The following is a 24,045-nucleotide window of genomic DNA, read 5'->3' as shown; positions in this document are numbered from 1 at the left end:
CGATGCTGTTCAGTGGAGCGATTATTTGATTTTGCCTTGCATTTGTTTTTTGTAATTTCTACTGTTTGTGTTTTTGTTTTTGTTTTTTGTTTTTTAAAGTGGAGCCAAATATTTAGGCTGCTGTATATGACATAACCTTCATTAGGTTTAATATTATTTAGAATAATTCACTGTCTACATGAGTGGGAAATGGGAATTTTTGGCCGATGTTTGAGAAGTTTCTTGGTTAGGCACTGCTGTTGAATGAACGATTTTGTAACGCTGGTCTTAGCATATACAAATGTAACGTAACAGATTAATAATTATATACCTTAAAACATAACTGTGTTAATTTTTGTCTCCTGTGTTTTTGAAGTGACAATAATGATACCATGAATAACAAGAATATTTGCATTTGCTGAAGAAATGCAAGTGAGGATGCAGGTGCTGCATTAGCTTAGCATTAGCTAGCATTCATATAGCATTAGCTTAGCATTAGCTAGCACTAACATTAACCTAGCATTATCATAGCATTAGCTTGCTTCAGCATTAACCTAGATTTAGCATTAACCTAGCATTAGCATTAACCTAGCAATAGCATTAGCACTAACCTAGCAATAGCTTTAACCCAACAATAGCATCAGCCTAGCATTAGCATGAACCAATCATTAGCATTAGCCTAACAATAACATTAACCTAACATTAGCACTAACCAAGCATTAGCTATAGCCTAACAATAACATTAACCTAACATTAGCACTAACCTAGCATTAGCTTTAGCCTAACAATAACATTAACCTAAAATTAGCACTAACCTAGAATTAACATTAGCAATAGCATTAGCTTAATTTTAGCATTACCATAGCTGTCACTGCCTAATCTTTTGACGGAGCGAACGCGTTTAAATCTAGTCGACCTATTTTATGGCAGTTTGTGTACTATTTGAAAGGTTGAAACCCTGCTATTTGAAAAGAATTAGAAATGTATGTTTTGAGTGAATTACGATTAATTTAGATTTTTATTTTATTTTCTGTTTGGTTTTTGATTGCCTATGTTGTGTATTGTGTTTTTATTCCTTTTTGTTTTTTTAATTGACAATTAAAAACACCACAAAACAGTCACATATTTACATGTGTACTATTAAAATATTTAACAAACATTGTATGGTCAGTTTACATTCAAATATCACGTCCCACCAGCTCTGTCGTAAGGATTGCGAGTGAAGGAAGTGACGTAGTCTACGCGCATACGTTGAAAGGATCTGAAAAGGATCCGCGCCGTGAAAGGATTAGGTAGTGACAGTAGCATTAACCTAACATTAACAGTAGCCTAGCAATGACATTAGCCTTACATTAGCTCTAACCTAGCATTAACATTTGCCTAGCTATATCATTAACTTAGCATTAGCATTAGCCTCGCAATAGCATAGAATTAGTCTAGCATAGGAATAAATCTAGACACTGTGATGCTACAACATGGCCCTTTAAGGAAACTGCCCTGCCGTGGTCTGTAAAAGAAAGTATTCCTCCAACATGTGTCGTTCCCTGTAATATCCTAGCCAGTGCTACGATTATTCACATCCTCTTTCCATTTATAAATTGTTTAGAGTAACTAATCCACACTGAGAGCGCAGAGGTGAAGCACAGGGCAAAAACACAACCACTGATAATGGATGGAAACATGAAGCTGGTGGAAGTATTCTCACCATGCCAAGGCTCCCATTTTGAAAGATTGCAAGTTAAAAAAAAATGGAGGAGAGAAAAAGTCTGACTTATTATGGCCCGTTACACATCTCCACTCCGTAGGTGCTGTAACTGGATAAGAAGGGAGCCTGACAATTTGACTCACCAGGCACATTTATAGCACCCAGCAACCCCCCAGAAAAACCACCTACTAAACACATGGTGCAGTTCGCACACACATTACCCCACATACAGGACAGTTTGGTCATCAACTTCCCTGATCTACCTCAACAGCTGTTTATCTAAACTTGCACCCTCTGAGTTGTGCGACAGCTCTAAGAGAGGAGGGAAAGGGGGACTTAAAAGTTGGACGGAGCAGAGTCTGGACCCTTTTCCTTTTGAACCAGAGGCACAGATTTGTGACAGCTGAGAACGAACAATTCAAGACTCAAGACCTACAGCAGACACTTTGAAGAGAAAAAGCCCTCAGGGTACGGACAAGTGTGTCCTCATCGCCAAATATTTACTCTAGTGCTTTTTAAAATATAAATATCCAGCCTAGACTAAGTTTTTCCTACCTGGCAACAGCATGCACAAGCGAACCAAGATCAAGATCACCATCTTCGTGCTGCTGGTGGGTATAGCCTGCATGTTCACAGCGGTGGTGACGGACCACTGGGCAGTGCTTAGCCCAAAGGTGGAGAGACTGAATGATACCTGTGAGGCGGCACACTTTGGTCTGTGGAGGCTGTGCAAAAAGCACATCTACATCAGCTCCGAGAACTACAACGATAAACATGGTTGTGGACCCATCAGCTTGCCAGGAGGTAAGAGAAAGTCCGAGCTGCACTTCCTGTATAGCGTTAAAGACTGAATTACAAAAAAAAAGATAAAGAATATACTTTGCCTTTTGTTCTTTTTGCTGTGATGTTTGCACAAATGTTTTGTCACTAAGTGCTGCTGTATAAGTGCTGCATCCTTGTGAGAATCAACTCACAATCCTAGTACATGAGGTCTGAAACGACTAAGAATAGAAATACTAAAGTAAGATCACCAGACCTGCTATATTTCTCTCTCAGTGTCCCAGTGCAACAGAGTTTAGATTTGTGATCTATTTATAAAGTGATCAATGTAAGTAATAAATAACAAATATTGTAAGATCATATCTTGGGGGTTATTGAAACTATTGCATTCTTGGTGTGTTAAGTTATTTTGCCAGTTACGTCCACATTTTTTGTAAGAATGCAGTGTACCTTTGTTTGTAAAACAAAGAAAAATGTAGCATCTGCATCTCTGTTCACTAAGTGCAACTAGATCTTCCAAGGCAGATTTTCTTTTTGAATTTACAAGCCAAATTACAATAGAAATAGTAAGCTCTTGATTAGCCATTTAGCCACACCTGCTAAAGCCGCCGACATTAAATCCCTTCACAAATTTACCGATTAATATGCCTAACTATAATAAAACATCCCCTACATTTATAATTTTGTGCCAAATTCAAGCTGGAGCCTCTCTTTTTTGTTGGTGAGGCGCTAGAAAACAGACAGAAACTGTAAGACAATCTGAGGAATAAAATAGTGATTAATGAGAGACAGAATTATGTATTTCTATCATTGAGACATAAGAGAGATGAGATAGTTCTTCCAGTAAGAATATCAAATTTAGACTTATTTGAGAGGAGCACAATATCAGCTCTAAGATCATTTAGAGAACGCACACAAAGCTCACTGCGAGACTTATTTCTCAGGAGTGACATTTGAGAAGGATGAGAAAATATTTGGTTCTTGATTAGGGCTCATTTATATCTAGGAGATGTGAATGTGAAAGCTCAGTGTTTCTCAAAACGCGAGGGCACCACAGGGCGTACTTGAGAGAGAGAGTGGAAAATGAAAAGCATTACAAATATGGGGTATTATGTTTATTTCTAGTTAAAAATGATAATCATAATAATGATGATGGTAATAATCTTGAGTAGAACATGGACTGAAAATGCAAGGGTCATTCTTGGTTCTACACCAGGTGGGAGATGACCAGAAACAATAAAAACTGAAATAAATCTATTCAGGAGGCACTAAAAACAATTTCATTCCACTTATTTACTAAACTAGTACACTGCCCATCGGAAGTATGTATTCATATAGTGGGAGGAGCTTAAGTAGAGTTGTCAATTATGGCCAAATGAGTATATGTTTGAAGGTTGGATGTAGAAAGAGGTGTACATACTCTGTACTTTGTAGTGTTATAAAGGGCTTTATGTGTGGGTGCAAAGTCAAAAAGCGTGTGCGATTTCCCTGGTTTAATTCTATGGGACATGCGCATGATAAATGTGTCATTTTTATATTTTTCTGTAATGTATGTTTCACCAAATTACTCCAAAATAACGGATGCACACACTCGCTGTATTTGGAAGCCGTTGACAAAGTTTCAGGTCAAACACATACCGCGTCGGGGAGATATTCGCTCTACACACACACACACACACACACACACACACACACACACACACACACACACACACACACACACACACACACACACACACACACACACACACACACACACACACACACACACACAGACAAACGCATACAGAACATTCTTGTTTTTATAGATAGATGAGATTATTTAAAATGTGTGTTATCACTCATTCATTCCATCATTGTGCTCTACAGTTGGTTTTTCACAGTATTCTGAGCGTAATGTCGTAGCTGGATAAAGGGAGTACTTGGATTCAGAAATAAGAGAAAGGGGTCATTGAGGCAAAACAGTTGAAGAACCACTGCCCAAGCTTACTCACCAGTAGACATCTACTTGTCTTCATCAGTCCTTTACTGAGAACATGGATAATAACACACCCATTTACATCTGAGGTCAAGTTACAGAATTACTGGAAGCTAATATTCATTTACTTTGTGATGAGAAATCGACCCACAGCATAAAGACCAGTGGAAGACTGGAAGGACCCAACCTTCCAGAAGTGAGGCAGCATTGCTAACCAAGGTGGTCATTTAGAAACTCAAGCCAGCCAACTTTGATTGTTATCACCAACTGAAATAAGAATCTTTGCAAATCCATTACCAGGACGGCTCCAAACTCAACAACAGGTGGTTGGCCTCTTCTTCCAGGGGAGGATTTAAGAAGTAACAGCTATTGAGCCTGCTGACAAAGTAGTAATAATAATAATACACATTTATACTGGTATTCTGAGAACACGGATGCTTGTCAGTGGCAGATGAGAACACACTATCACATGGTGTCAGTGAATGCAAATATATACTGTCAGCAATTAAGAAGAAACTCACTGTGAGTTACTTGAACCAAAGAAATTGGTTGCAGTTGTTTGATTCTCTTTAGAGGGATTCCTGTCAGAAGACCATCACATTTAACCAGTCTGCTTTAAAAACACAAACAGGTTTCACTTCATTCTGAAGCCTTTCACTCCAGAAATGATAAATTTAAATTTATCATTTCTAAATTTGCAGATTTTGGGGGAAAAGGAAAATAATTGGATTACGTTCTGCGTTACAGCCTCTCCTGGCAAATAGTACATGGTTCACAAGCTCATCACAGGCTTAGATTTAAAACAAATTGAATATCCAGTTGACCTTTTACTAGCTATGGAATAGCCACACAGGCAAACTGGGACTAACTGGGAGGAATGCAATGTCTGCAATCCTGCAACAAAAATATGACTTTTTATTAGATAACGACCGCTGACTCTTCTCAAGAGTATATAAAAATAATGAACTAGAAGGAACACTGCATGAATGGTTTATTATTTCATTTTTGTTGATTAAAAAAACCTTTGCTTTCAGAGTTACTTTATGGCACGTTTGAAATTCAAGGCTCTGGGGTCAAATCCAGCTTTTTGGAGCATCCAATCTGTTCTGCAGGAGAAAGTAAAAATGACAGAGAAAACAGGAATCATTGTGAAAATTACAAATTCATTAAGTTTTAGGTCACAGTCCCTCCAAATACACATATTTAATGAAACTACACAATATTTGCAGGGTTGAAGTTTTCCCATGCTTATATCACATGCAGGCAGTCATTCTTAATGCCAAATTGTTTTCCCTAAATCTTGGAATTTTGCTCAAATTATTCAACAAATACCCCCCATAATAAATCAAAATATGTCACAAAATTAAGAAAAATCTATATGTATTATAAAATGATATATGTTGCATATTATATTTACATGGAAGTACAAACAAGGGCACAATAATGTTGATATTACTAATTTTTCCATCCAGAATCTGCAGCCCACTTGAGAACAAAGACTTAGAGTTTGACAACACTGCTTTAAAGGAAAAACCTCAATTTGTTTCCACTACTATAAAGGGTCACATGTTTCATGATTTTGCAGGGACTACGGAAAGTCTTGTTCCTCAATCTGCTGGTAATCAGAATGATATACAGTACATACATAAAACCAATAATTCCCATTGGTTGACTTGTAATTAGTCCCAATCTTTTAGATTGATAGAAAACAACTGCCATTGATCCCAACCTTGCACAAACCATGTGTCCGTCTGACAAAGATAAACACGCACTATATGCCACCTGTCACCGATGTACAGTACAAGTAAAAAGTAGCCCAATTAAATCATAGTCAAAGTCAAAGTTACTTTGACCCCCCATGTTTATTTTTGGTCATAAATCTTCCCACGATTCCCTGTTGCATACAGTAAACATCTCATGTATAAAGTTAAAAAGGAAAAGACCAGATCTGGCACAATTGGAACTAAATTTGTTTTCCACAAAGGCATCTGTTTAAAATAAAAGGTTTGTCAAATGTACAAATCTTTAAAAAATGAAGTAACACCAATGGAATTCAACTAAAAATAAAGAAAGGCTCTAAGTATAGCTAGATTTATGAACTCTAAAACAGTGCCATGCCAAATGTAAACATACCGTAATAGGTAGAAACCCCAACCTGAACATGTGGATTATGTTCAATGAGCCATGAAACAGGAATAAAAAAATAATAATAATTTATTGAGTAACGATTGGGTGTAAAAATGTATTGAATCACTTTACTTCTTTTAAAATGTACTGAAGTACAAGTAAAATTACTGATTTAGAAATAGAAAGTACCCATAAAAGCAACTCAATTACAGTAACGTAAATACTTGTAATCCTTTACTTTCACCTCTGAAACTCCTAAATCTGATGATAATTCCCTTTCAATCATATTTTCTTTAGCCAAATGGCACTCGTTGAATTCACTACACAAAGAAGATGCTGCTATATAATCCATCCCACTTACAGTATATGTTTGGGGTTTTCCCAGAGTTCAATAACTGTATCTGGAAAGGAACATTATTGTTTATCAGCTGTGCTTGTTTATAGCCTCATGTCCTCAGAGTTATGTGCTAATGCCTGATTTAAACAGTGTGATCCTTTTCACTGTGGGACTCAGTGGGAAAATATAGGTTGACTTGCAAGTTCTTGAGTAAAAACCATAGCAGCAGATGTAACTGATGTAAAAATACTGCAGCACGCTGAAGCTTTTTTCTCACTTAACAATAAAGAGCAATCTGCTCAGCAAGCAGTTGCCGCAGTTATAAATATGGGTCACGTAAATACTCAGCTGTGCAGGGAGGGACCCACCAGGGTCAGGTGTTCACGTCCGTGTCTACTGGCATGAGTGACAGGGCCGCCTGAAGGGGTCCGCAATATGTGTAAGATCTCCCGTTCAACAAACCTCTACCCACACGCAGCTTTAAAACCTCAGGGCCCGCGTCACATGGTCACTCATATTACTCCATAGTCTATAGATGATGGACATGGGATTCAGTGGCCAAAAAGGAAGTAGAATGTTTGGTATTTTGCTTTAAGTCTGATGGCATACCAACCCAGGGTTGGGCCCTGAAAATGGGAACAGGGTATCAGTGTCTGTACCATGTCTATAGATATAAGGATATAAGCACAGACATTATTCCTGGTCCTTAATGAACATAGGCAGAGCCTATCCAGCGGGAAGGTTTACTGGGATAGTTGCAACATGTACTGTACATCAGTGTTTCTTTAGTGCAACTTCCTTTGTCCCATTTTTACTCCTTTCCCAAAAGATTTGACACTATTAATTTTTTTCAGATTTTAGCCTCCTCTTGCCAATAAATGTCAATTTTTTTCCTAATTTTTCTCCATTTTTGCAAGTTGTTTTTGCCACTTTTATCCATTTTTTGTCCTTTCTTTAACTATTTTTTTTTTTTTTGCCACTTTTCATCCAAATAAGCTACCTTTTGCCCAATAAATAACACCTGTTTCCTTTTTTCCTTACATTTTTTTAACTATTGTTTGGCACATGTTTTTCATTTAGGCTACATTTTACCATTATATCATACCCATTTCCTCTTATTTGTCAATTTTTTTGCTACTCTCGACTGCTTTTGGCCTATTTTAGTCACTTTTCACTAATTTCTTGCCACGTTTTTGACACTTTTGGACCATTTTTTGCCACCTGTTACTCATTTATCGTCACTTTATTTACACTTTACGCGTCGCTGTTAACTCTTTGTTTACCTTCTCGGAATGGCGGCTTTGTCAAATGGCCGGTTGTGATTGGCTTGATCACCATTCAATCAATCTAACTGGACCAATACGTTTTAAACAATGAACCCCTCTGTAAAATGTGCCGGGGATGAATTATGTTTTGTACGAAAGTGTGGGTGTCGCATCCCTCACGGGTGAGATGCACCTGCATGGCTGTACATAATAGGAGGAAAGAGTGAATATGTTGATATGAGAATATTAGCATGGTGATGTAGGCTAGTAGTAGTTAGCACAACTGTTTCACAGCAAGAATGCCCTGGGTTCAAATCCCTGCATGGTGCCGAGTTTGCACGTTATCTTTGTGTTTGTGTTGAGACTTTGGGTGGGTTAGAGAGTCAACACCATCAATACAAGATGGATAAATATGCTCTGAACAAAAAGTGGGACACACGGTTGGGACATGGAGAGATGAAGCCCCTCACCTGATCTGTAAGATGATGACAGATTCCTCTATGTTAAACAAGAGAGGCTTGCAAATCTTATCACGTCAAAACCACTTAATGGTTTTTAACAAAATTGTATCTGAAGATAGAGCGTAGGCCATGGAAGATTCCATTAAATTTGGGAGGGAATCTGGATCAATATCCTGAAGCTGGATCAGTTTGGATCTCTCATCGTTGGCGAAACTTCCAAAATTCATATCTTGGTTTGTTCTTTATGAGATTTTAATTATTTATGTCAGGTTGTTTCCTCATTTTCTCTACCATGTTTCATCCAGATCGTAGCTAGATTGTGTATTTCATCGGAATTTATTTTTATTTTTTCAATGGTGGCAAACATACATTTGGACCAACTGTACCATTACTAATGTGGGTAGATAGATCCAGATAACTCAACTCAACTTTATTTATATAGCGCAAATTACAACAAGTCCATAGTAAGAAAAAGAACCCAACAAGATCCACATGAACAAGCATTTGGTGACAGTGGGAAGAAAAAACGTACAATTGGTTATTCACATAACTGCCAATATCTGGTAAAGAAGATATTTGACGCTTTCCAAGTGCTCTTTTTTGTAAATGCTGAATTTGACTTTTGACTATTTGACTTGACAGTAGTTGGCTCCAAACTGAAAAATAACTGATGGTTTTCACATTGATTGAAAGTTATCCACTCAAGTTCCACAGACACAAAACAATCTTATCCACACGTTTTCAATAAAGGTTCATTTACATTCTTCATTGACAGGCTTTTATATTAAACTGAAACTTATAGTGAGAGATATCAGAACAATAACCTCAGGGTGTGTGTTTTAAGTGTTTTGTTTAATCGTTCCCCTCATACATATTACATTGGGGTCATTCCATGTCATTTCACAAATGGCCCACGCACGTTGGTCTCAAAGAATTCAAATTTTTTTTACCAATTGTTCCGTGATTATTGAAAAGGCACACAGTAAGGTTTTAGTTTGATCGGATTAATCCTTTTTGAGTTATGTCCAATTTAGAGGTTTGATTTTGTGCGTCCTTATTGTTCTTCCATTTTCAGCTTCACCTACTCTCTCAGAATATACAAAAAGATCTACTATACATCCTATCTGGTGGACATGCCAGCTCCTTCAAAATTATAAAAACGTTTTTGAGACAGAAGTGCGTGTGATGTCCTAAAAATTTGTTGAAATGAAATGGTACGACCCATTGTGTTTGTATGCAGGTCTGCGCAATAAATAACTTTACAAGATGCCAGTAGCTGGGTTTTCATTACAGATTTTCACGAAATAAAAGTGATATTTCTAAATGTCGACAAAGTATAATAGCGCCTTGATATAGCGCGTGTTTCCATTGAAGGTTGTTTTGAACAGGGGCCTCGTAACTCAAATTTTAGGTCTAATGCTGAGAAATGTCTGTTTACACGTACTGGGCCATGTTTTCTTAGAGAGAAGTGGTCATGTGACCAGGTACGTCACGTTCTGTGACGCGTCTTTTGCAACACATTTCAATATCGAAATGTCTGAAATTCCTCCTCATTAGGGATCGACCGATATGGGTTTTTTAGGGCCAATTTTTTTCCCATCAGCCTTAGCCGATGACCGATAAGGACTGCTGATTTTCTTGACTACTTTTGCTCCCTCAATTTACATCATAAAAATTACAAAAAGATGATAACAAAAGGTACAAGTCTCAATTAAAAAAAGGAACATTTATTGAAATTAACAAAGCTGAGGGAGAATGGGTAATGGGAGAATATTTAACAAATCATAAAAACAGGTGATGTAGTAGAACAAGTAACAAAAAGAGAGAGACATCTCGTGAAATATTATGAAAGAGAATTGTTCGTCTTTGCCCTGAAAAAAGCTTTGACAAAAGTTGGCCTGACTGAAGATATATTTTATTAACAGGATTATTGAGTATGAAGATATATAATTATAGTATAAAACACAAAAAGAAACCATGAATAATAGTCCATTCCAACACAACCCCAGAATATAAAGTAGCAAAGAAAAATAACGTGATGTCGGATGCTCATTAAGCAACAAACTGATCAGGTTTCTGTTCTAAATTGCATCAACATTAACAAGAATAAAAAGAAACACACGCACACACACACACACACACACACAAAACCTCCAGCCAGCTGCTCGTTAACTACAAGTGCAACACAACAAGTGGAACCACGAAACAACCGCTAAGTTAAACAGTTAAAAGATGCATTGAAAGTTTAAAACCTGCCGTTGGGAGTGAAAAGCAACACGGAGCAGCTTGTAGCAGCCGCTCTGTTTATAAAGTGGATCGGCAAACGCAGCAGCGCGCATCGGCCGATGATGATACATTAAAACACGCAAAAATCGGCCGATGAATCGGTCGATCAATACTCCTCATTAAATCGTAAAAACCTTTTAGCTATATTTGAGTGTTTGTTTGAAATTCAGGTGTTTCCATAATCAGTTTTTACTGCACTATTTAGATTTTGCACATTACCAAGAGTAATGGAAACACAGCTTGTGTCAGGGGAGCCTTTTTGAGGCATTGCTTTATTAAGTTGGCTTAAAAATAAAATGGTATTCACAATTCTTTAAACACAATATATCAAATGACTCAGGGATGTTTCATTTTTAGCTTATCATCATAGCTTCCAGGGAACATGTGACAGTTATCAAGCTTTCGCAGCATGAATGAATGGGCTCTTACTGTATATAGTGTGATACATATTTCCACATGAAAGCATTTCTCTTCCTATGATTAGACTGCATGGATTAGCAATGTGAGCGCAAGCAAGTACCTCATACCACCAGCCTCACTGACATGCACTTTTACTTTGAAAGTGACATATGTAAAAAGAGCATTTGATTCTCTGTGTTTTGCTACTTTTATTCCAATACAGGTATTTGCTTACCAGTATCATTCAAACTGTCTTCCATGACACATCATAAAAGGCTATTCTCGCTATCAAACCCACGAGAGACTTTTTGTTGTGCAAATCTCTGAGGTTTTACACCTCGTCTGTATGAGAAAAGTTAAATGTGATATATGCTGTAACTACAGTTACTTTGACGAGCAGACCATGAAAAGCTGGCCGCAGCTTTGCACGGCAAACCTTTTGGTGACAAGACCTTCCTGAGGGTGTCAGGTTGTGAGATGCTTTTGGAGTGTTAGGTTTCCAACTCCGTTTGAAAGTTATGTGTCTGGACTCATGTTTGAATAAAAGAGGAGCTTAACAAAGCACAACACTCATTTAATAGGTAAAAGTTTAACTTAACACTGTAAAGTATAAAATAATAGCAAATTGAGATGACTTTGTTGTAATTTGTGCTATAAAAATAAAGTTGAATTGAAATAATAAATAGGAAATAGAAAATGTGTTTGACCCTGAATGAGAACTTTAAGAAAAGCAAGATATTATCAGAGGTTCTAAGAGTACTGATATATCCTACTCAAGTAGAAATGCTGTTACTTGATTGAAATTGTGTCATAGATAAAATACTCAAGTTCAAATAAATCGTACTCAAAGTAAAAGTTTCTCGTTACTTTCATCGCATACATTTATTTTTGCTAATAAATCATGGTTCCCTTGCACACAGTAAACATCTCATGTATGAACTTAAAAAGGAAGAGACCAAATCTTGCACAACTGGAACTTAATTCATTTTCCACAAAGGCATCTGTATAAAATAAACGGTTTGTCAAAATGTTTAAAAATAAATAAATAAATAAATGAATTAACACCATTGAATTTCATTTTTTTTTAAAAAACTAAAAAAAATCTCAGGCTCTAAGTATAGCTACATTTATTAACTCTAAAAATGAGAAAATGACCAATGCTGTTTTGGCGCCATGCATTACGTTTAATCTGATCAGTCAGCTATGATGTGATACATTTGATTGTTGTCTGGTCATTTCATTTTTTTGTAGTTTCACAATGTTCGTTAATCATTTTAGAATAAAAAAAAATATTTACTCAGCAACGGTTGGGTGTAGAAATGTAATGAAGTACTTTACTTCTTTTAAAACATACTGAAGTACAAGTAAAATGACTGATTTAGAAATATACTCACAAAAGTACGAGTACCCATAAAAGCAACTCATTTATAGTAATGTGAGTCCTTTACTTTCACCTCTGGATATTATGTTCTCCAAATGTCAAGATGATAAATGATCCTAGTCGGATAAGGACTTTAGATCAATTGTTAATGTCATTCTGTATTTCTTAGACAGTGTGAGCAAAATAATCTCTACTTAAAGACAATGAAGACTGACTCATTACAATCAGAAAAAGGTCAAATCCTGATTAAATTGGTTTTTTTTTATTCTTCTTCTAGAGGAAAATTGCACCTACTTCAGACACTTCACGCCAGGACAAGATGCTGAAATCTTTGAATACAAAACACAAAAAGGTAGGTTTGTGCTTTTGTCCTACTTGCTATTAGTTTGATTCTTTGATTTGAGGAAGAATTAATGTTTGTTGCATGAATATGTTTTTCCATATGTTGTAAAGTACAGATTTGTTTTCATTGTTTTTTTTTTAAATTATGAGTAAGAACAATATCCCTAATAATTTAGTATAATACCACGTTTAGCCCCAGGTCAAATGTGGTCAGCCCATGTTCTTGTGCAATGACCATGATCATGTCAGCTTGTGAAGTGGATGGCCCCCAATGTCTGGAACATTCAAAATTACTAATATAGGAAAAAAAAAGGACAGGAGACTTTTCTTAAAACGTTTTGCCATGTCACTATTATACTACTATGTCATTCGACCATGGCATCACATCTATTCAACATTAAGACTTTTTAAGTGAAATAAAAATATATTTGGGTAACGTGGAAAATACTCAAACTAAGGAAAAATCTCCTACAAAAATTAATCTTCAAAGAAACAAACACTAATATTTCTTATGAAATGTTTAAACTTGGACTATAACCCTAGAACTAGTCAGTCTAGAACTTAAAAAAAATATTGAAATGGAAGTGAAACTCCAGGGAATTTCATTTCCTGTCGCTCACTTTACCAGAATTATGACTGACTAAAAACCCTCAGGAATAGACTCTTTATTGTATTATTGTTCACACTCTTTGAAGGGTGAACAATTGTTTATATTTTTGTAACTCTTTTTTTTCTTCCATATTATGTTTTATTCAACATAACTCATACAGTATTTCTGAGTGGAAGGTGAGTGAGCTTGGTAGCCTCTTTTCCTTTGATTTACATTCAAACCGTATGATTTTTTAGATTATATCAGCAGAAAGTGTTATAAATGTGCTTTTAGTTCATTTTCGGAAATGTGTAGTTTGTTGACCACGGCAGACGTCACTAATCTTTGCGGCCATAAGATTATTACGTCACCTAGTGGAAGTGCGTCTGACTGTCAAAACAAAGGTAATGGCCTTTTCCTTACTCCCCTCCTAACACCTTTCCTTAACCCTGTGAACCCCCCCCACGTCCTCCACGGGGTTATGGAAAAGTGGATAGGAAAGGAGATAGGAGGGACTATTGGGTCACTCAGCCAGTCCCACGTACAACCTCAGGCCCAATCCCAATGTCCACACTCACTGCCTTGAGCCCTGAGGAACTTCACCTGGAAAGTGATGGAGTGTGTAAGGCGTTGAGGGCTTGAAATACTAGAAATAGAATTGGGACAGTCCTCTGTTTTTTGTTGACATCAATACATAATAACGCATTATGATTGTAGCTTTGGGACTTTGGGCTATAAAACACACACTTTATGACTGTGTTTACAGTCTTTCTTTTTAATGCATGACCAATTCATTTTAAACTCACAAGTCAAATGTGAAAGTTAAATGCTTGTTATTTCTGTGACCAGTAAATGGATTTTCATGTTTTGTTCTCAGCTGAAAAAACTTCAGGGTTCACTGTTCAGTCCCTGTGGAGGTCAATCGATGCTTTAAACAGTAGCAGAAATGTATTTACCTCGCATAGGCTACATGTGGGAGCCAGTGCAGTACTGCTACAGTTTCAGTTATTTACCACCTCATTCTTAATTTTGTTAAAAGTTGAGCACGATTCTAAATTAGCTGGAGTTTAGTCGATATATATATATATACAAAACAAAAAAGAAAAAAGAGAAAAAAATAAATACAAGTACAAACTGCAAAGCAAGGCCATTCACACGTCACTTTAGCATGTAAGGCATAATGCAACAACTTAGACTATACAAAGTTTTTCTGTAAATACATATCTACAATTACACAAATTTAAGGATGTACACACAAATTTACACATTTTTCTTGGTTTCTTTTAAAACACTAAATACTTAGTTTATGTGGAGATATGTCTGTCAGTAAAATCTCCTGTATCACGTAGGAGCGACAAAGACAGAAAAAGGGATTTCACCTCACCCTTAACTGCAACAATAGAAGATTTTTTTTTTTTAATTATTATTTTTTTACCATTTGCTTTTGTGTATATGGTATTTGCACAATTATCACTGTTACAATTTTTTACTAATTTGCTTGTTTAACGTCACTTTTAAAGCACCTTTAGCTATTTTCCCAGGAGATTCCTGCCATACGTCACAATGCAATGAACTCTGGGTAATTCCCTTACGATAAGTCTGCGGAGATGGCCACTTACGGAAAGGGCGCAAGAAGGCCTGAAAAAGTCACCGGAAGTTGGTTCACGCACTTCATAATTTTTCAGTAAGACAGACTTGCACCCTCACGGACTTAAGAGGGAGCGTGCCTCAAAGTCACTGAACAAAAATAAAAACAAATACTTCAGCATGCTTTCATTTAGATGCAACTGACAGTGCTATTTTTGCGAGGAAGCCTTTTTTTTTTTTCTTAACATGTTAACGTCCCAGAGTATGTAGTAACACAAGGCTGATACTGCTTTTTTTTTTATTTTTCATGGTACATTAGGAACAGCATGAAACACGCACATTACATGCAATACAGCACTTCATTCTCTCTATCTATCCTTTCTCTTCTCTGTGACCATACTCTAACTAATAACTGCTCCAACGTCAACGCATGTTTCCTGACATTCGTCCCCCGTAGTGTGTTTTAGGGGCCTTTATACATGTGGAGCACTGTCACACTCAATTATTGGGGTGTAAATGTCAACAGATTCGTACACTGACTAGAGTTCCTTGTGGTGTTATTATTCACTCCTGACTGAGCCTGCTGGCTATACTATAATAGGGCACGAGGTTGAATAAGCAAAGTAGATGGATGTGACCATGAGCACATCCAACCATACAGGTTTCTGTGTCCCACAGGGAGGATCAGATGATGAAAAGATGGGGACATGTGCATTTAGTGGGTTTTCATGTACTGGTTGTCCAGGCTTCTAATGGTCCTATGGAGCAGCTACATCAAGTTAAACGTCGAAGGCTTTGTATTGAGAATTATAAAGAAAAACCTTCCCGCTAAAAATAGAAAATAAATATATTCCCCTTCTATGAGGCATGGATTGTAAAGTTGGACATGCTAAAATAAACAGCAACTTTTTGCAACATTTAGCAACAAACCACATTTAAAAAACATATGTGAATATGTTACTTTTGACCAGATTTACAACAATACTTGCGAAATTTGTGAATTTTGTAAAAATATAATGGAAATGTTAAATGTTAAATATAAATGTCACGGGTGACACTAAATATTTAGCTAATAAGCAAATTCACCGGAATGAGCTTTTATCTGTGTACTTCCAGTGAGTTTACATATAAGCTAAATATTTGGTTTCACCTGTGACATTTAGATTTAAATGTTAAATCTAAACATTAAATCTAAATCTTAAGAAGAGAAGAAGAAGAAGAAGATGATGAAAAAAACACTTTTCAAACTGGTAGCCCTTCGGACTATTCAGCACCTATGAAGTAGCTCACAGTTTGAGAAAGGTTGGTGACCTTTGTTATACACCATATCCACCCACTGACACAAAGCACTATTCAAATAATTTGTTCGGAAGCAGAGGCAAGGGACTGATCAGTACTTCTTATGAAGCAACCAGTAAAATCAGTCGAGTGAAGCACAGCAATGTGTACATAACCACAGTTCGCAGAGCATCAACAACCATGTCACTGAAGAGGTTGGTACAACCGCAGAAATAACAGTGTAGGACTCCACCCAGCCACAAAGGAAGAGATCAAAAAGCATAAACTCCCTAGGGAGAAAAGTATCAAAGGGCACTGCCCGAGTGTGAAGTAGATAGGCAGCACAGAGGAGAGAGTGGGAGACAGTTATTGGACGCAAACTCAGGCTTGATCACCCTGTAGCTGGCCACCTTTGATGAGGATGACTAGTGTTAAAAAAGCAGAAACTCCCCAGAGCCAAAGGAACACTGCTGACGATGCGTCCCAAAATTTTCTGAGACATAGCTCTCACACCACTCTGAAGTAGTAAACCTCAGTTTAACATCACGTCCTGTGTTTAATGATTCTTCTTCTATGAACACTCGATCATAATTTCATCGGAGTGAAAACCAAAGGCTGTATTCACTAAATGGCTGAAAATGTTAATTTTCTTCTTCACAGAATACAACATCTCTGCTGCAGCAATCTCCATCTTCAGTCTGGCCTTCATCATCTTCGGATCTATGTGCCTTATAGGATCCTGCATAGGCAAAAGCAAAGACTACCTACTCAAGCCCGCTGGCATGTTTTATGCATTTGCAGGTGACTGATTCTGTTCTTGTAGCTTTTAACAAAGACCTGACACGTGTGTATTTAACTCACATCCCTATGTTTTCACGTTTCTTCTCCTAAGGTCTCTGTGCCTTCATTTCATTGGAGGTGATGCGGCAGTCGGTCAAACGCATGATTGAGAGCGAGGACACGATTTGGATCGAATATTACTACGGCTGGTCTTTTGCCTGTGTCTGTGCTAGCTTTGTCATCCTCTTCATCTGTGGGATCGCCCTCCTCATCCTCTCCATGCCCCAGATGCCCAGGAACCCATGGGAGACTTGCATGGACGCTGAGCCGGAAGTTGTGGAATAGTCTGTTTTTGCATATAAACTACAGAGGGTATTTTCAGTTTAATTTAAAAGCTGGTTATTCTGGTGCTGGCAGGGTATTAGCCATTCAATGGGAAATGCAAGGAGTTTTGTATGTATTTGAATGACAAAGCATAAATACGACTTTTAGCTGAAAAAAACATTTTCTCCCCCAATTGGGAAGTCGGGCTTGCTTACTTGCATTCAACTTTCTAAGGCCACCGAGATGCCCGTAAAATTCTCAATTTAGATCTTAACTGTTCACTTACCAGTTATGAAATATTGAGAACACACGCAGGAATGGGACGTTTTTGGAGACGGGTTTTTACCCATCCGTCCTATGAAGGAAAGCTAGCATTGATATAAAAAATGTACTATTATTTTTTTACATTGGACGAACAGCCAAACACACAACAGCTCTTCGGCATGGTGAAAGTTTTTCTGTTACAGTGGGAGTCAATACGCTGTTAACGTTGTTTTACCCCCAAAATAAATATGGCGACTGGCGTTGCTCGGCAGAAATGCCACAATTAATCGGATGCCCGACTTCCCGAATCACCATGTTCTTATACTCGTAGTCCTTTGTGTCGACGTCACAAAGACTCTGAAAGTATGAAACAAAAAAAACGGTAACTGGTCTGTATAATGAGAACTTGATTTGTTCGTCATAATGTGTGATGTCATGTATATAGCTAACATTTAACGCATTTTTCATTGGCACCGCTCAAAAAAATCCATGAACAAGCTTTTGAACTTGGATTGGTGGAATCGAGATCAACCAAATGCAACGTCTCCGTAATAATCTGCTTTAGTGGTGCAAAATGTACTATTTGGAAAACAAGTCATATTTGTTTAAAAGTTCTTGGATAAAAAAAAGCCCTTTGTTTTAAATGTTATTTCATACATTTGTGAGAAATTTTAGGTACATTTCTATGGTTTTCTTACAAATACAGCACATAAAAAAATAAAATAAAAAGATTTTGGGTCTTGATGAATGCTCGATTACCAGTGAATAAATAAGACAAAACCTCAAATGGTGATAAAGAGCAATACAAGGAAGTCAATTTACATTTCTAAGTATTCCATGGTTTGCATGAAAACCTCGTTTTGCTATAGGATCCTACTGTACCTTTACATGTAAACTAAGCAGGGCTGCTCCATTGGAGAATTTTTATTAAAAAAATAAACCTATTTTAGTTTTGTAATGAATCGGCATGGCTTTGATACGTTTGTGGGTTGCAACATGTGTGTTTACTGATTATTGTACCTTTGTAATAAAAAGTAATCTGTGTGTTGGACAACTGTTGATTACATAAAAGCCTTGTGTATTGAGCACATGCTCAACATATTAATGTCACCAGTAAAATGAATGTAGGAAAGAACAAAGGGTTGGTTTTTTTGTATTTCTGGTACAATTTTGTGTGATTGCCATTTTAGTTCTCACTTCGTATTTTTCCAAGAAGTCATAATGTTTACGTTTGTTTTGTGTATTTTTGAGTTTTAAGGTTTGTAGTCATCACAAAAAGAAAGATCAAAAAGCAGACACTTCCTAGGGAGAAAAAGATCAAAGGGCACTGCCCACGTGTGAAGTAGATAGGCAGCAGTTAGGAGAGAGTGGGAAAGTTATGAGACGCAAGCTCAGGCTTGATAACCCTGTAGCTGCCCACCTTTGATGAGGATGCATTGTTATTATTTTGTGTAATTTTTACAGACTCATTTTGTGTATTTTTGGAGTGATTGTGGGTTTATTTTTTAGGCCCACACAAAAGTAGCATGAGGGCCACCAGGTTGCCCATGTGTATAGAGCTTTAATATCTAGAAAGTAGATTAAAAAAAACAGAGGTTTCAATAAAAACACTTTAATAGAGAAACAAATAAAAAAGGAAAGTAAACCTTTAAAACACAGTCTAAATCCTTTAATATAACCACCACCAGAAGAAATAAAAAAAAAAGTAAAACAGCTCTATTTGTTATTTATGTACCCACGATGGGAACCAATGGGAAACTGGGAAAACGGGAGTGGCATAGATGAACTGTAGCGGGGGGAAGAACAGAAGAGAGCCGACAGATAACGGGAAAGGATGGCATTTTCTACTAGAATGAACATAGAGCTCGGCCGGCTAGGCTAAAGGTTGCTCCTTCTCCACATGCTTTAAGGATAGTCTCACTTTTTTAGCTTTAAAAGCGAAAAAAAAAAAAAATCTTGCAAAAAAAATAACATCAAATGTATAATTTTAATTAATATTATTATTACTATTTTTTTTAACAGATTTGATTGTAAAGAAACAAAATCAAAGAAAAATTGAATGTCCCTCAAAAATGTCTTTGGCTCCACCTCCTTTGCTTCCACAATAAATAGAACTGTATCTGAAGCAGTGAAAAATTAAGTATTGCACAAGTTCAGAGATTAGCCAACAAGGGATCAAAAAAAAAAAAATAATTCAGAAATGTGAACATGCACCCTGGAGCAACCTCAGCTATCACCCGCTAATGAACTGCAGAACGAGAAATCTTACATGAGCGTTACATACTGATCGACACATTAGTAAAATATCATAGTTTTGTTGATAATGTCACAAGTTATTGTACACATCAAATAACATACCAAAGATCTGACTTTAAACTTTTTTTTTGTTTTTTTTGTTTCTCAAACCATAAAATCAAGACAAACTGATAAAAAGGAGGATTAAAAACCAGCCGGGGTCATCTTAACATGCATAAACAGAAGGTTCACATTTAGAAAAAAATAATGATTTGATTGTTGCACAGCTGTGATGTGAAAAGAAACGAGACCAAATCCAGAAAAATGAATGCAAAATCTATGTCATGTACAGTAAAGTAAGTAGCCTCTGCCACTTACAATAAAAAAAGAAAAAAAAAAACCTAAAAGTTACAACCAGTTTGTTTAACTCCCATGTTGTTGTCCATTGCTAAGTAAATGTCATTTTGTTGTTTTAGGATTTGCATATCTAAAAAGGGCAAAACCTCTCCTTTAAACAGCTTCTACAAAATCAAGGCGCTGTCCAAGTTATTGTTTGTAAATACCTAGAAAATGTATATTTACATGTATGTTTTTTTTCTACCAAGTCAAAAAACCTCAAGCTTCAAATCGTGTCGAAAAAAAAAAAACAAAAAACAAAACATTATTTTTTTTAGACCCATCAAAGAACATCTGATTGTTTTCTATCCTTAATATCAGAAAAAGTAAAACTAATAAAAGGCCTCATTAGATTGAAAGTGAAAAGAAAAACATAAAAGTGAGCAATTTAGTGACATGAATCAGGTCTTGGGTAATTTTTTGGATCCAGAAATGCCTAAGATATGAGCTTTAGATACAGTTAATGTAGGAGAATTAAACTCACGTGCTGCTGTAACAATAGAAATCGCACACAGCTGACCTTCCATCATTAACGACTTCCCCAAATTCTGTCAATTCACGTTCTTTCCCGCAGTCTAAACGCAAACATTCTCACAGTCAAAGGTTTTTGAACATCATTTACATCTTTTCTGTGGAAACTAATTTAATGAATGCATAGGCAATGGTCAAAAAGCATGTTAAGTTGAGGTTTTGTTTTAAAAAAATTCCTGAAAAACCTTGTCTGAATAAACAAAAACCTCAATTTAACATACTATTCAAAAAGAACACAAAATGAATGTCGCTGTAAATGTGGTGCAAATAAGCAATTATTAATTAGCAGAGCTTAAATCTTAAAATATCGTTAAAAAAAGGAATATAATTTTTTGTTATGAGTCAGTGTCACCACATTTAATAGATTTACGTGATTTAAAAAATCACGTCGCCGAGACCATTTATTGAAAACTATTTCACATTTTAAATTTTTTTTAAAAAAGGCATTACTTTTAATTTCAAATTTCTTACCTGTAGTGAAAATTTCATCAAGATTAAAATAATGCAAAGTCAACAGTGTTCAGAAACATCTGACTGGAGGAATCACTTGTTCCCTTTCAGTGCGACGCACAGTTTTGACCTCAACAATTTACCTTCGTGTACACAAGCCTTCAGAAATACTGCAAATGTTGGAAAAACATGGAAGAAAAAAAACATGAAAGGAACAAACACAGACACTTTCAACATGCTTTTAAATAAAACTGCATGTTATTGGAGTTGCTAACTTCATTTGACCTTGCGTTACAAAGCTCCAACATGAACCGCCTGTCTTTAAAAGAATTTTTTTTAATTTTATTTATTTTTTTAATATGAACCAAATCTGCCTCCATTTATATACGGCAGAAACCTCTGGAAAAAATTATATTATACTGTTATTTTTCCCATAAATAATCACATTTACTACTGATTCCCAAGTTAGGATTTCTTAGAAGTCAAAGCTGACAAAAAGAAGGGAACTCGTTTATGCTAGCATGATTTAAGGACATGTCTGTGGCTTACAGTTCAGTCTTTTATTTTTATATCTATGTACAGATTAAAAGGAAAAAACTTTATCTACTTCTATACACTTTTATTTACTCCGAGTCAGCAGACCACTTAGCCCTCGACCGATAACAGGAGACGATCACGGTGAAATCAGAATTTTTGTGTTTAGGCTAAATAAAACTAGTGTAGCAACATATTTAGGAGGTTGAGAACACTCACGTTGATCAACCATTAGGTGAAGAAAAGCCGACGAGTAGCTAAGTGGTCTGCAGTCTCAGCTGTTTAGTTTTTTTCTTCATTTTTATGCTTTTTTTTAATTTTTATTTTTATGCATTACTTACATATACAAGAGTGAATAAAATAAGTATATATTCATATATACATAATGCATATGTATATATAACAGTAATGCATTCATTACATATACTTTCTTCACAGATATGAGAGACAAAAAAAAAAGTATTACAAATTAAAATGTTAAAATATAACAAAGCTGAAAAAACCTACGAAGAGAAACAATTGATAAAATCAATTTACACTATTTTTTTTAATAGTTTTTTTTCTTAAAAAAAAAAAGTTTTCTATTTTTATTGATTTTTTTTTCTTCATAAAGTACAGTTTTCTCTTGGTTACCTATTGACTATGATGGAGAAATGGTTCTCATTTAAAGTAGGAGTAGTACCCATTGCTACCGTTTGAACTACCTATACTGAGCTCCTGGAGGAGAGAGAGAGGGTCGCTGTTCTTCTTCACCTGCTCCGGCCGGAGGGCCCGTGGCTTGGGCGGGGCCCGCAGGGCGCTCGCGTACGACATGGTGGGGGGTTTGCTTAAATTTGGAGCCCCCTGAGTGGTTGGCTCTGCAGTGGGCTGTGACTGCGGCGGTGGCGGAGGCTGATGATGATGATGTTGTTGCTGCTTGTTTTTGGACATGAGAGGAGGGAACTGGTGCTGAAGGGACTGTGGGTGTGTCTGCTGCTGAGTTGCTGTTGCTGCTGCTGCTTCTGCCTTCACCTGCTCCTCCGTCTGACGCTTAGACGCTGCAGAATGAACAAAATTTGATACATTTCATGAAAAATATTAAAAAGCTAAAATAGTGGGTAACACTTTAATATAAGTTTAATACATAAGGCTGACATTACCCTGTCATTAGCATGAATAAGGTGTCATTAAGGATGTCATTCGCTAAATTATAACATGTATGATTTTTGAGTCAGGTGGCAGGATCTAGTGGGGTTAGGGTCAATTGTAATTGTAATTGCGTAATTGATAATTACAATTATTAAAAAACTACTGCTGTTGTAATTGTAATTACATTGCAACTGAGTTTACATAATTGACTTTGTAATTGTAATTGCCATGAAAATTCTGTAAAAACTATCAATTATAATTTAACGCAAAACTGGGGAACCATGTTCTATCCCACATTTACCATTGAAAAAAATAATAATAAATCTAACGGTATACTGACACAAAAAAGGCTCAGATGTCCACATTAAAAATATCATAATATAAATATATTATATTAAACATATTTTCATTGATTAGGAAGCCTAACAAGGTAATCAATAGATAGGAACGAAACTAGATGACAGATATTTGTTTTTAGTGTATTTTACAGCTGATTTAGGACCAGTTATAATAAAAGATGCTAACAGAAAGCTAACACAAGAGGAAGGTTCACTTTTAGGTTATTTATATCAGACTCAGTAATTGTGATTAATTGTAATTACGCTTTAGTAATTGAGAATGTAAATGGGATTGACTTTTTGAGGATAAAAAAAATTGTAAATTAATTATAATTGGAAAAAATGCTGGTCACTGTAATCTTAATTGAGCTGTAATTGAACATGGGTAATTAAAAACCTTATTGTAACTGAAAAATGTAATTCACCCCAACTCTAATAAATGCTGACATTACGCTGTCGATATTATGACATGACACCTGTCATTAACATGAATAAGGTGTTACGAAGGCTGTCATTAAGTGTTGTTCATTACCTTTACCTCTAACCACTAAAACCACCAACAACTTCTCTG

At 36.2% G+C, this 24,045-nt stretch overlaps 2 protein-coding genes across 2 annotated transcripts in view; one reads left to right on the top strand and one right to left on the bottom strand.

The window, feature by feature from the left end:
- The first annotated feature begins 1,856 nt into the window (after nt 1-1,856).
- Nucleotides 1,857-18,916, top strand: LOC114473380 (voltage-dependent calcium channel gamma-1 subunit-like). Its single transcript, XM_028462997.1, has 4 exons — nt 1,857-2,488; nt 12,976-13,050; nt 17,155-17,295; nt 17,387-18,916. Exons 1-4 carry the CDS (start codon nt 2,251-2,253, stop codon nt 17,617-17,619), a joined length of 687 nt encoding a protein of 228 aa, XP_028318798.1. The 5' UTR covers nt 1,857-2,250; the 3' UTR covers nt 17,620-18,916.
- A 542-nt stretch (nt 18,917-19,458) lies between these two features.
- Nucleotides 19,459-24,045, bottom strand: part of helz (helicase with zinc finger) — a 63,882-nt gene continuing 59,295 nt past the window's right edge. Inside the window, exon 33 of the mRNA XM_028462884.1 lies at nt 19,459-23,045. Within this exon, the coding sequence (XP_028318685.1) occupies nt 22,669-23,045 (377 nt within the window). The 3' untranslated portion in view covers nt 19,459-22,668. The remainder of the gene's footprint in view (nt 23,046-24,045) is intronic.

This window comes from Gouania willdenowi, chromosome 1, assembly GCF_900634775.1.
Source record: "Gouania willdenowi chromosome 1, fGouWil2.1, whole genome shotgun sequence".
Classification (NCBI taxonomy): domain Eukaryota; kingdom Metazoa; phylum Chordata; class Actinopteri; order Blenniiformes; family Gobiesocidae; genus Gouania; species Gouania willdenowi.
The sequence above is the reverse complement of the archived record's forward strand: the minus strand, read 5'-3'. Positions and strand labels throughout refer to the sequence as shown.

Excerpts from the sequence above, each read along its gene's own strand:
- LOC114473380 (XM_028462997.1), top strand. The coding sequence starts at position 2,251 with ATGCACAAGCGAACCAAGATCAAGATCACCATCTTCGTGCTGCTGGTG. Across the intron at positions 2,489-12,975 it reads ACCCATCAGCTTGCCAGGAG|AGGAAAATTGCACCTACTTC; the intron begins GTAAGAGAAAGT and ends TTCTTCTTCTAG. Across the intron at positions 17,296-17,386 it reads CATGTTTTATGCATTTGCAG|GTCTCTGTGCCTTCATTTCA; the intron begins GTGACTGATTCT and ends TCTTCTCCTAAG.